Source organism: Lingula anatina, chromosome 5 (genome assembly GCF_051362555.1).
Source record: "Lingula anatina isolate TDL-2025a chromosome 5, LinAna3.0, whole genome shotgun sequence".
NCBI classification, from domain to species: domain Eukaryota; kingdom Metazoa; phylum Brachiopoda; class Lingulata; order Lingulida; family Lingulidae; genus Lingula; species Lingula anatina.
Window position 1 is genome coordinate 25,501,045 of NC_141771.1, and position 13,171 is coordinate 25,514,215.

At 39.1% G+C, this 13,171-nt stretch overlaps 2 protein-coding genes and 2 long non-coding RNA genes across 4 annotated transcripts; 2 read left to right on the forward strand and 2 right to left on the reverse strand.

Moving 5' to 3' along the window:
* The first annotated feature begins 3,771 nt into the window (after positions 1-3,771).
* On the forward strand, positions 3,772-5,780 carry LOC106154701 (uncharacterized). The gene is made up of 3 exons (XR_015334407.1): positions 3,772-4,361; positions 5,284-5,374; positions 5,666-5,780. It is a non-coding gene; the product is annotated as an uncharacterized LOC106154701 (long non-coding RNA).
* A 174-nt stretch (positions 5,781-5,954) lies between these two features.
* LOC106154694 (uncharacterized) lies at positions 5,955-7,995 on the forward strand. The gene is made up of 2 exons (XM_087013636.1): positions 5,955-6,124; positions 6,589-7,995. The coding sequence occupies exons 1-2, from the start codon at positions 5,983-5,985 to the stop codon at positions 7,302-7,304; spliced, it is 858 nt and encodes a 285-aa protein (XP_086869762.1). The 5' UTR covers positions 5,955-5,982; the 3' UTR covers positions 7,305-7,995.
* Positions 7,996-9,502: 1,507 nt separating this feature from the next.
* Positions 9,503-11,254, reverse strand: LOC147761994 (uncharacterized). Its single transcript, XM_087013677.1, has 2 exons — positions 10,457-11,254; positions 9,503-10,250 (listed from the first exon to the last, which is right to left on the reverse strand). The coding sequence occupies exon 2, from the start codon at positions 10,221-10,223 to the stop codon at positions 9,666-9,668; it is 558 nt and encodes a 185-aa protein (XP_086869803.1). The 5' UTR covers positions 10,224-10,250; positions 10,457-11,254; the 3' UTR covers positions 9,503-9,665.
* Positions 11,255-12,224: 970 nt separating this feature from the next.
* On the reverse strand, positions 12,225-13,127 carry LOC147761995 (uncharacterized). The gene is made up of 2 exons (XR_015334411.1): positions 12,943-13,127; positions 12,225-12,300 (listed from the first exon to the last, which is right to left on the reverse strand). It is a non-coding gene; the product is annotated as an uncharacterized LOC147761995 (long non-coding RNA).
* Between the last annotated feature and the right edge of the window lie 44 nt (positions 13,128-13,171).

Sequence of the window (13,171 nt, forward strand, 5' to 3'; positions counted from 1 at the left end):
TTTCTCCCTTTTCTTTCTTTCTCTTTTCTTGTTTGTTTGTTTCTTCGTTTTAACGTTATTCCACTTTCTGTTGTTAGTTCTGTCGAAATATTTGGTAACCTACAAACTTATAGCTACCGATTCATGAAGCTGAAGTTTCTTTAGGACAAATCCTGACTGCCCTCCACAGTCTTTGTAATGTCTATGTACCGGGGCATTTCACGGGGGCGTCTCGATAGTCCGAAGGTTCATTGGTCCGAAGGTTCATTGGCCCGAAAAATGGTACCATTTTCATCGATTTTTTAATCAAGGGTTCATTGGTCCGAAGGTTCTATAGTGAACATTCGGACCAATGAACCTTCGGACTATTGAACCTTTGGACTGTCGCTACGGCCCCCATTTCACAAGTCCACATCACCTGCTGTTAAAATGACTTCTCGTTTAGTATCAATTAATTATTACGATAAAAAATTACTTCCTCGTTAAGCGTTAGTATAAGCACATAAACAATTTCACTTAACTATGTATTAGTTAGAAGGGAAGATAAATCAATTGAATCTTTTTTGTTTTCTTTTTCTGAAGAAGGACATATTTAATAGGCCTATTTGGTGAAATGAAATGTCCTTGTGAACTTGTTGTAGCAGAGACATTGATGAGTTATTGACATTGTGTTTGTAGTGACCACATAAGCCCTTGATAGTTACTCAAATTATAATTGTATTAGAGTTACTCAAATTATGATTGTGCAACATTTTTTCATTTTTGTATCAGTAAAGGCCTTTGGTCGTTATAGCAAGCGGTAGCCTACCCTCCAAATCAATAAACTTGCTGGCGTAATCTGTTTGTATGGTTGTAAAACAGTTATGTAAATGAAAAAATACCTGGTTCCCTGTCTGCGTTGATCGGGGTAACGATAAAGCCTCATTAGGATAAAATACAGTGCAAATAAAATACATGCCCTGGTTGACAGGCTGGTCCGTCAAGAACTATGGATCCGAGTGCAGATGGATGGCCTGGAAGGCTATGACAAACTAAGGATGCATACCTAATGATGCAGACTTGTGTCTCTTTAACCGCAACTTATGTGTTTTAACACGTGAAAACATCATTAATTTTCAGTGTTGATCAGTGGTTTGGAACTTCTGCAAGTACAACAAGTGCTGCGAGATATTCCGAGATTTGCAAGGAACGGAATTACAATCTCTCATTGCTGAAAACGCATACAGCGGTAGCTTTAACCAGATGGTAGTTGTTACCCATGGGTTTGAATGGAAAGAACTGTAACATTGACGACGGCAAGTTTGGGTTTATATCCATTTATATTCCTCACTTCATAAGCCTTTATTATCTCACTTTCATAAAAACACAAGGGAATTTATGCTTTATTTCTCTGAATTGATCAGGCGTTTACTTATTTTCTAATCTACTTTGTCATTTACATATTCGACATCTCTATTTGTCTCCTAAAACTAAAGAATTAAAATTATTATTTCCATTGCATCATATTTGGATGGTGCAAAAAGCCCACTTTGCAGCCTTAATCCACATCACAAAGGGTCTTTTTTATTGTAAAATTAACCAACTGTAAAAAAGCCCTCGTGTGATTTGCCATTGTCCCCTTTTGACACTAAAGAAAATCATACTTGCACTCAAAGACTAACTACGCTTTCTATCAGTTCGATGGACTAAAATTTTAATTTGAATTGACAACCTACGTTTGATCTCGAATGGTATATTATTACACAACAGATGGAATTTTCCTAAAGCGCACGATGTACTCAAAGCTCATTTGTTTTCTTTTCTTAGCTTGCTGGTATCTTGTTACCGGATAGTTCATAAAACTATGAATAAGGAAAAGTGATAAAGTGCCATTCTTTTTAACTCAAAATGCATCATTGGTTTGCTTTTGCTATTTGTTAACCCAATGTGAAAGTGATATACTGGTATTATGCATACATAAGTCAGCAAGGAGCTCTGTTAAAACATGTTCCATGGACATGCGTATTCAAGGATATTCTGTCATACATTGTACCCTGACCTTAGCCAGTGGTACTGGTATATTCCTGCCGGACATCAGTTATTTTTACACCGGCATTTTAAAATCGGTGTATATCTCCGTATGTTTAAACTCTTTTTGATGGTTTTTTGTACGCGATAGCATTCAGCAGATTGTTTTTAAATATGAATATCTCCGGTAGCCTCGAACTGAGACACCTAAGAGGCACGCGATGGAATGATTGTCAACGAAAGTCATTTAAATTATACGTGTACACTTTGTAACGTTTGCACCTGGTGATCCAGGTGAAATCCACTGATATTTTAATTGGTTTAATGGTGGATCCAGGTGAAATCCACTGATATTTTAATTGGTTTAATGGTGGATTCAGGTGAAATCCACTGATATTTTAATTGGTTTAATGGTGGATTCAGGTGAAATGCACTGATATTTTAATTGGTTTAATGGTGGATTCAGGTGAAATCCACTAATTTTATAATTGGTTTAAGGGTGGATTCAGGTGAAATCCACTGATAATATAATTGGTTTAATAGTGGATGAAAGTAAATCAGTGCCATAGAAATTATAAAAATGTAACTTGTAAAATGCGGGCAATCAATTGAATGCGACTTAGGTTCATCATGTTGGATGCAGCAGTCTTTGTTTTACTATTTTCGAACAAACACACACTCACACACACAGTTAATGGTTTTTCAATGCAGGATACAAATACAAGTTTGAGCAGAATGCATTCCGCTGTTTGGCTTCCCGACGCAGGTCTTAGCTAAAATTTCCATTCTGAGTGTGACGCTATAGGGAATATGTTCTTAGTCGTCTACATGTACCTTCCTGACTAAGCAACTTTAAATAATTGGGCTGTGTTAGTATATGTGGATGCCCTTCGCCTTTTCTCGTTTGCGTCCATTCTCGGGAACATTTTACTTGGTTTGTCTTTGTCCCTAGGCACTAAAACAACGAATATGATAAAACAGCTAAGAACCAAACGAACGATACTACAGCCAGCTAACTATATATCTGGTGTTCTTACGTAGACCTATACAACCACGCACAACACACACTAATACAAATACATATACACACCCACACATTATACATAAAACTTGAAACCAATTATGGATTCGACAAAAGAGCACTTAAATGAGACTGATATAGTATTCTTCTAGCGGCACCACAGCAAAATAAGCAGTAAGAAACAATGAAATAGCTCATGTGTTCAACCGAAAGCCACATTACTTACCCAATCTTCCACAGAATTATCCTGAGTAAATGCTAACTATCTTTAATCTAATTTTTCAATAAGGCTAAAATTCATAATCAATAAGGAGAGTTAAAATTGATTGGCTTTGTATAATACATGTAATTCCGAAAGTTACAGTGTTTCTATGACATATATATGTATGAAGTGCATTCAACGCTGATCGCATTGCACAGCTGCATTTTAGACAGCTTGTTTCTAAGAGTGCTCTTTAAACCCATATATACTGCCTTGCCTCAGCGAGTGGATTTTATATACCGGTGATAAGGTATGAGAATCAATTATTTTTATTATTATTATTAATATTGGGAATGTGTGCTTAATGGATTTTATTTTGATACCAAAATCCTCTTCCTTGTCTATTAAAATATTCAACTCTGTGAACAGCTGCAAGCTTTCGTGTTTAAGGCCTTGCCTTGCCTTGCCTTGCGCCATTTAATGGACCGAAACCAAACATCTCGACCTGTTTTATTTAACAAGGTGACATTTAAAAAATGTATTTAAGTCACATTTTCCCAAGCCTTTTCACTTAACGGACTCGGTCGAATCTCGAGTTTGCTTTGGTAAAAGAAGTGACCAACGGTTCTCGATTTGTGAAGGTAGTTAAACTCTGTACAGCCGACAATCGTTAAACGACCAATTTAGGGGAAGAACCACAATTATGAAATTTTTGCTTTTTGCCTGGTCGCTTTTTATGCTTCTCGCGTTAGAGCAGGTGTATGCCAGTGAGAGCGAGGAGACACCACCCGGACTGAGGTTAAAGAAGGAAAAAATTCCCCAGAACGGAAGACTAAAGAACATGAAAAGGGAAAACCCCGCAGAAATGAAAAAGATGATGAAGGCAAAAGGCCTGATAGACATCTCTGAGGAGGAAGGTTTAGGTACGTAGCGGGCTTATAGTCCCTGTTACGTTTCTTAATACTTGTTTCTTAAACCACTCAAATAGTGTCCATTTGGCAAATCGATGATATTTGATAGCATCTGTTTATCAAAGTTGTTGTTATCACTTTGCAGTTCTATTTTCAGTGCCTCTGATCACCCCCACGGATGGTACGGCTGTTCCCAATGAATACATTGCCCGCCTTCTGCCTGGTGGCAAGTACGGAAGAAGTAGGTGCACCGCTTTAAATTGTTGCAAAATTCTATTCCGTACAATTTAGTTTCATTTCCGCACTTATGCTTAGTAGTAAACAACTATCTTTAAGGAGCAGAACGCCCCACATACATCTACCTTGCATGTACCTCAATGAGCGTATTCAGAACCAGTTGATCCCAGGACCAACTAGTCCGTGGATCGAATATTACGCGCTCTTCACAATGGATTCCCGCTTCCCCCTCGCGCTGTCCCGGCAGTGGCAGACCAATTAAATCTCGACACGCTTTCAAGTGGTTCGCGTCATATTTGATTCTCTCACATGTAGGTCCGCGGATCATCTGGTTTATAACGCGCCCCACGAGCAAAGACAAAACCTTGGCAATTGACATGCACCCGAAGACTGGCAGCGTAATGTGCTAAAATATTCAGAAATCCAAGAATTCTAAAATTTGAGTAAAGATGATAAGCGACAGGAAAGAACCTTCCTTTAGTCCGGTTGCAGATACATTATTCCTATACAAACCTGTAATATATGGTATTTGATGGCGTTTTGTGTTTATCTGTCAGAATACATGTAGCACAAAAGAGAAATTTACAATTTGGTGCCAAAACTAGTTACATAGTCTTTACTAAAAGGCATACCTGTTTTACTCGCGATTTATAGGGTACATAAGATTTTTTAAACCAAAAAGAAAATGAATTACTTAATAGATTACTTTCAAAACGATATAAGAACAGATTACAAGATAGTATAAAATCAGTTATAATCTGTATGCAGATGTGTCTGCTATAAGATGCAGTTAACCGTACTTTTAAGTCTTTTGTCGTTTTAAATATCGAGATTAGGTTATAAAATATCTTATTTCATAATCAATATATTCTACCTGCCCGTTTTACACTTACAATGTACAGTTTTAAATCATATTCCCCTCACAGTTCGTCGCATCCTGAAAGGAAAAGGTTCCAAAGAAAGAGTGAAGTTCAACAGAAAAAGCAGCTACGTCATTCTTAGGGATATAAATGCTAGGTATGATTTTCGTCAACTCTCTCCTTTTCCATGGAGAACACTGGTTCAGACTTACGTGACCATTTGATTTGGTATAATATTCGTTATTTGATTATTTTCTTATTTTTCTTACAATATTAATGATATTTTCTTCATCTTTTTATGATATTTCAGATATCACAGTTCAACTTTACTTGATGCTAATATTTTGGGGAGAAATCCCAAACAAATTTATTTGAAATATGCACATTTTGTCCTGATATCTGAAATTTAATTATCATTATTACTGAAGTACATCATTTTTGTTTCTAGTGACCTTCAATTGCTTCGCCAACTTACTGGCGATATTGAAGAAATCGAACAAGCTAAGGAAATGTCGGTAGATCTAAGTCATTGTGAAGGGTATTTCCCGGCTGATGAAACATGGGTAAATATCATCACATGTGTATGTGTATGTTTTGAGTTTCTTTGTGTGTGTTTGTGTGTTTTAGGACACTATATACTGCATACGGCATACAGTCTCTCTTTTGAGTACAACTGATTTTACCCTGTTATTATATAAGAAACAACATCACTGATATCCACCAAGAAAAGAAAGATGTATTTTGATATGAATTCCGTACTTTTTTATGCAGAATTTAGACAGAATAGACCACTATGAGGATGATGACCGTTTTGCCACCTGGGCTCTCGGCTCTGATATAGACGCCTACGTCGTTGACACGGGAATTAACCCTGGTCACAGTGACTTCGGAGGAAGAGTTCTGCCAGGTAAGTTGAATTTAACTTAAATAACAGAAGAGAGAGATAGAGAGGTAGAGGGGAATGCTTGTGTGTGTGTGTGTGTGTGTGTGTGTGTTAGAGAGAGAGAGAGAGAGAGAGAGAGAGAGACGGGGTGTGTGTATATTTGTGTGTGTGTGTGTGAGAGAGAGAAAGAGAGACAGAGAGAGTGAGAGAGAGAGAGACGGGAGGTGTGTGTGTGTGTGAGAGAGAGAGAGAGAGCGAGAGAGAGAGAGAGAGAGAGAGACGGGGTGTGTGTATATGTGTGTGTGTGTGTGTGAGAGAGAGAGAGAGAGAGAGAAAGAGAGACAGAGAGAGTGAGAGAGAGAGAGAGACGGGAGGTGTGTGTGTGTGTGAGAGAGAGAGAGAGAGGGGGGGTGGGGGGTAAGTAAACACAAGACAAAAATCAGGAGGCCAATGCTAATCAAAGATCTGGCTGTGTGTTCTTATTCCAGGTTGGCACGCGAGTCGTTTTTCTAACAGCAGAGACTCCCAAGGTCATGGTACCCACGTGGCAAGTACCTTAGGAGGCGCCACCTATGGAGCAGCCAAGGAGGTCACCCTTATCCCCGTCAAGGTATGCTGCACGACGGGGTGTTCAACTTCGGACATCCTGGCAGGACTGAACTGGATAAAGTCACGGGTTCAACAGAACAAGCGTCTCTCAGTCATTAACATGTCACTGGGTGGTCCGTACTCTTCTTCTTTTAATGACGCCGTGTACGCTGTATTAGATGCAGGTATTCCAGTGGTAGTCAGCGCTGGAAATGACGGCCAGGCTGATGCGTGTGATAAATCCCCTGCAAGCGTAAGCGGAGCCCTCACAGTTGGCGCCACCCAGATAGATGATTACGTGGCTTCGTTCAGTAACATCGGATCATGCGTCGATATTTACGCTCCTGGGAGGAAAATAAGAGCCGCCAACTACGCAAACAGCAACGGTTGGACCGAGAAAAGTGGGACGTCAATGGCGTCCCCTCTCGTCGCCGGTGCAGCCGCGGGCTTGTTGCAGGTTTTACGCGACGCTGGGTTTCATAGCGTCCCGTCGACAAGCCTTGTTGACGACATCAACTATTACATCGTCCAGTTTGCAGAGAAGGACACAGTGAAGGGACTCCCGTCTACGGACAACAACAATGTTATGCTTCACACTACCTGTCTTACTACCTAAACTTAAAATCTCCATGAAATGAACTTTTCAAATTGTTAACATACCAGTTACTACAACAGCCTATCCAAACTCTTTAAATAACTTTTGGGAAATTTATCTATATATTTCTTTTGTTTTCTTTATAAGGTCTTCCTGAAAAGATGCTTTGCTTTGAATATATGTTAAGTTAATTAGTTAATTTAGAGGTTATTTTAGAGCAGCTTTCAATGAAACCTTGTTAGTGGCATTATGGGTTAAAAACATTTTTCACGGCGCTGGCAATTCAGAATCAAGCAAATGAATTTCGGCCTGCTCAGAATAAAGACAAATTTAAGAACAAGAAAACAAAGATACGTTTGGACTTAAAAATATTTAAGTGGACTATCATCTAAGGCATGAAAACTTGCAGCTAATTTGTGACATCCTGCAATCTTTAAAATCCAGGTTTGATAACATTTTGACATCAAATATTTAATATAGGCGTGGAGGCATAAATATTGTCAAAGCTTTTGCATGTCATCTAATAGGCCTATACTCTAAAAACAAAAAACTTAAAACCACAGCAGCTTATTTGCATCAACGTACTTTACAAGGGCAACTCTGGCGTAAAAGTGCTACACAAAAACTATAGTAAATGTAAGCTTTATATTGCACGCGGGATGCCATCTTATTTCTGTATTGTAATTAAACTGCTAATAAATTCAATCAAGCACGCAAATATTCAGATGTTAAGATTCTCTTATGTCAACAATGGATCTGTCACAGGTAAACTGTTGCATTTAAATCAAAATATGCTTTTTTAAACACGTTTCATCTCATAAAGCGTTGCAAACATCGTTCTTCGTGATTATACAAATTAAAATTCAGTGAACTGACAGAGATGACTTTTGACCACACAGCCATAAGAGACCCCATTTATATCGGCAAAACGCGGCACTGGTTAGGTTTCGTTTGGGTTTATTTCATCTATCTGACCTTGATTTCCTCTATCTGACCTTGATTTCCTCTATCTGACCGGTGACGAATTCAGTGGAGTCCTAACCGAAAACGTAAAAATAAAGTGCCAACCCAAGAATTTTCGTGGAAGTCGGCAACCATATGTAATATGAGAATTCAGTTTGCACGGCTACAAAGTATGGTGGGTGTCTACAGTTCACAGACTCAGTTCCAATACGTACGTATTGTTATAGCGGCAAATAACGACGGTCTGGAGCTTTCGAACGTTTATTCATCGACTTTCTTTTTCATACAAATTCACAAGTATTTATGCGGAATTTCACAGTTCGGATCATGCATTTACTTTTCTTTCCATTGTCTTTGCGTGATTATACAAGGAATTTTCCACTCTCGTGTTGCAAACCACCATTCAACATTTCCTTTTTTTTTTGGTAATTTCTAAGACACTTGTTTGCAGTTTATAATATTTAAAATATCATATGAATTGCTTATGCTTGGACCATATCCATCCTTAGTTTGCATGTGTTTTACACGTGTCCGAAATTTGCAAATATATTGAGAAATTAACCTGTCAAATCGAAGTATATGTGACTTAAAAATGTTCCTTTTTTCCTACCACGAAAAAAAAGTACACTTGTTGACTCTTAGAGAAATTAAACTTACACTCAATAACTCCTTAACCTTCTACTCGTTTGAATCGTCTTTAATTATTACTTGCAATTAGTGAAAGTGTAAGTCATTTACCTTACAACGTTACAGTATTATACGTATCATACCCCGTTTTTGCTCAGTTCGGTATTATACGTATCATACCCCTTGTGAAGATTCTTTTGTCTATAGCTATTTATATTAGTTTGATCTTACCATCCAATATTTCATCTGCTTGCAGTCAGATTTCATCAGGGAATGAGGTTGTGACAGGTATGACAACCTGTCACCCCCTCTGGTGTGCTATTTGGTCAGATCCCCCCCCCCTTGCCTGCCCCTCCCTTAGGAGTGGTAGGTAGAGGTTGGGTAGCTCCCCAACCTCTACCTACCACTCCTAAGGTAGGGGCAGGCAAGGGGGGGGATCTGACCAAATAGCACACCAGAGGGGGTGACAGGTTGTCATACCTGTCACAACCTCATTCCCTGATGAAATCTGACTGCAAGCAGATGAAATATTGGATGGTAAGATCAAACTAATATAAATAGCTATAGACAAAAGAATCTTCACAAGTCTATTATAATAACATAGCTAATGAAACTGTTCTACAGTATCATACCCCGTTTTTGCTCAGTTCGGTATTATACGTATCATACCCCGTTTTCGCTCAGTTCGGTATATACGTATCATACCCCGTTTTCGCTCAGTTCGGTTTTATACGTATCATACCCCGTTTTTGCTCAGTTCGGTATTCGGTGGGTTTCTACCCTGTATTTTACTCACATGACGGTAAAGCTTAAAGACAAGAACACAACCTGGGGGTAAAGTGTGATATAAATGTGGAGAGCCGGAGACACAGAAGAGGACGCGGTCTTGGTGGGTGTGGCGCCGTCTAGGACTTCAGTGGACCGAGTCTTATTGCCGCCATTGCCACACATGTCGGCAGCACGTGGTCTTGCGACCAGCCGCAGATCTCCCTCAGCCAGCTTGATGGCACGCTTCCCCAGAAACCTATCTATGGATGGCAGCAGACATACTATCTGTTTCCAACCCTCGATGTAGGAGACGCTGGGGGAATTCTTGGAAATCCTTGCCACATACACGATACTGAGAGCCGATCCTTCTTCTGCCATCTGCACTCTGCAGTCGTGATGACCCATCAGAGAAACCTTCGAAGCTAAAGGTATGTGCCTTATACTGATATCAATATTGTCACAAATGTAATAGACTAGGCGTTCAGTAAGGTTCCAACCATCAGGTGCGAAGATAAACTCCACTTGATAGGACACGTGCTCGAAAGCGTGTAAGATAGGACTGCACACTTCACCAATTGACATGTAGCCTACTGGGCAGGGCTGGCTCGCCTAAAACCCGAGAAAAGTACGTTTTCATCAAATCATATTTGTTAATAAATATATGTTATATGTAAGTGTCCTTGAATTCTAATTCTTGGCGCATTAACGGGTCAGACAGCGAACGCAAGAAATTTCACTTTTACAGTGGCGTCACGTAGGCTAGCATACACCAGACGGCTTGGCGACGTTCACGCATGCGCTGTGCCTATACTCACCTTGACCAAGCTTGCCTCATCGCTGTCGTCCCTGGTCCTCAGTAAAGAACTAAAACTTGGGGGTGTGTACTTCTTGATAAGTGACGAGTATGATCCTGAAATAAAGTTGTGATCCTTAGTAAAGAACTAAAACTTGGGGGTGTGTACTTCTTGATAAGTGACGGGTATGATCCTGAAATAAAGTTGTGATCCTTAGTAAAGAACTAAAACTTGGGGGTGTGTACTTCTTGATAAGTGACGAGTATGATCCTGAAATAAAGTTGTGATCCTAAGTAAAGAACTAAGGGCGCATTCCCATAGATTTTAGATCGATCTATTCCCGTGGGAAGTCTCACTAGATTACTTTCAGATAATCCGGCTTAAATGTCCGTCCCGCCTACTACAAGCTGTAAGGGGGTAATTAACTGTCATTCACGCTCGGCTGACAGCTATTTAGCGTGAACCCCCAGGGAATTAGGTCGATCTAGTCGGATCGATCTTATCTCTGGGAATGGGGTCTAAAACTTGGGGGAATTGTCGTTCTCGTTTGTTCGATCCATAGGTAGAATTATTACGGTGGCCCACAAGTGCACTCCAAATTCCAAACGACACTCCCAATTCTAAACCTCACACCGAATACTTAAACTTCACTCTCAATTCTTAAACCCCACTCCGAATTCGCAAACCTCACTCCGAATTCGTAAACCTCACTCCAAATTGAAAAAGCTCACTCCGAATTCGCAAACCTCACTCCGAATTCGTAAACCTCACTCCGAATTGAAAAAGCTCACTCCGAATTCGCAAACCTCACTCCGAATTCGTAAACCCCACTCCGAATTGAAAAAGCTCACTCCGAATTCGTAAACCTTACTCCGAATTCATATTTTAACCCCGTTCACTGCCGTATAAAGTCGGAAGTAATATTCTAAGATGGGCTAGGGGATTTTGCCAATAGAGGGCTTCGTGTGAAAACTAGTTATTTTTCATACTACTTGGTGCTCTGTATTCCCATGCACAAAATGATGACGTAGACGTATGACCCTTTTAAGCTCAAGGAAATAGAAGAAATGAAGAAAATAGGGATAAACATACATGTACTTAACAGCAAGTCACAATTAAAATATATTATGTTTACGTGTTTTCTTGTGTGTAGTTTAAGGAATTATACATGTATTATGAATATGAGAACAGAATTACGAGTTGAAACAGCGTTGGAAGGAACAGATTTATGCACTACATGTATGTAAATAAACGTGCGTTATTTATTATTTACAACTTCAAGCATTTTCACATGATTATTTTGAAATGAATGTTTAATACAGATAACATGTTTCAGGGTGTCGACATTGGCTTATATTATTTACCTGTTATATAACCGAGTATACTTGATAATAGTAATTAGTAGCCCCTCACTCTTTTGCAGCTGAAATATTCATCTAAGATCATAGATAATCTAATAATTGAAATTAATCAGATTAATTACACTTTATTAATCGATTTCGAATGAATAACATGCAGTGGTGGATGGGGGGGGGGGGGGAGGCGTGTTAGGGGGGTCTTGACCCCCCTTTTGAATTCTGTAAAAAAAAATCACACCAATGTTAAAATTAGAATTTTGAATAATAGTTCTAAAACGTACCAAATAGCACTGTTCGCCCTATAAGGGGGGGGGGGGGGGGCAGCTCTGCATGTGCAGCCTGTCATTCCAAAAAAAAAAAAAACAGATCCCCCTTCAAATAATCCTGGATCCACTCCTGACATTGTAGAGACAGGCAACAAGACGGGAATGTTGACGGGTTGAACTAATCTTTATTCTTGCTTTCTAACATCCAATCAACCATGGCGGGTTGAAATCAACCGTGAAACTAAAAGGAAACAAATAACAAAATAAATAAATGAATTCATGACAACTGTAAGAAACCAGTTAAAATACCTGTACTATACCTCAATGTTCACAATATCTTATCATACAACTTTATTATACTCTCTTCTCTATTATCACACTCTACCAATCTGTTAGCTGAGGTTTGCATGCCTGCAGATAGCACCATGACATTTAAGACATCCTTTAACTAAATACGAATGCATGTTTTACCTACACACACACATACATGAACCCACACTGTCATTAAAATAAAGTACATGAAACCTCTTCCCGTGCATGATATCTACATGACTGCAATTCACAATAACTATTGCATCAGCACTAAGTTCAACTGTTACTATACTATATAGCCTTTGGCAGCTTGATAATACCAAACACTTAATACACACTTGTCTATCTTCCACATTAATCGTATACAACCTTATAGATTAACATATTGTTTCTTGGTTTAAACATAACACGGACATTAAACACAATTTAACTTCCTTGCCACGGATACATTTACACTCACTGACCTTCTAACAATTACTAAACTTGGGAACCCCGCACTACTAAATAACTCAAAAACATGAATTCAGCAAAACATTAACATCCAGTAAACCAAGTGTAGACATAAACTTACCATTGACTCCCTTGTCTCCTATTAATAGGTCCTGCTTGTCTATAACTTTCAAAATCTGGACCTGCCTGTCTCTTAAGTTCATAATGTCTGCTTCACATTGCATGGTAAAGCTAGCAGGTCACGTGACTACATCTGACCTATATGTGAATTGTGTTAGTTGTGCTGCTGGCGCATTTTTGCACCTACAGACATGTATGGATTATTAGTAGTATCAATCCTATGTTGAGAA

Coding starts and splice junctions, on each gene's coding strand:
- LOC106154694 (XM_087013636.1), top strand. CDS start 5,983: ATGCAGAATTTAGACAGAATAGACCACTATGAGGATGATGACCGTTTT. Junction 6,125..6,588: donor CGGAGGAAGAGTTCTGCCAG/GTAAGTTGAATT, acceptor TTCTTATTCCAG/GTTGGCACGCGAGTCGTTTT.
- LOC147761994 (XM_087013677.1), bottom strand. CDS start 10,223: ATGTCAATTGGTGAAGTGTGCAGTCCTATCTTACACGCTTTCGAGCAC.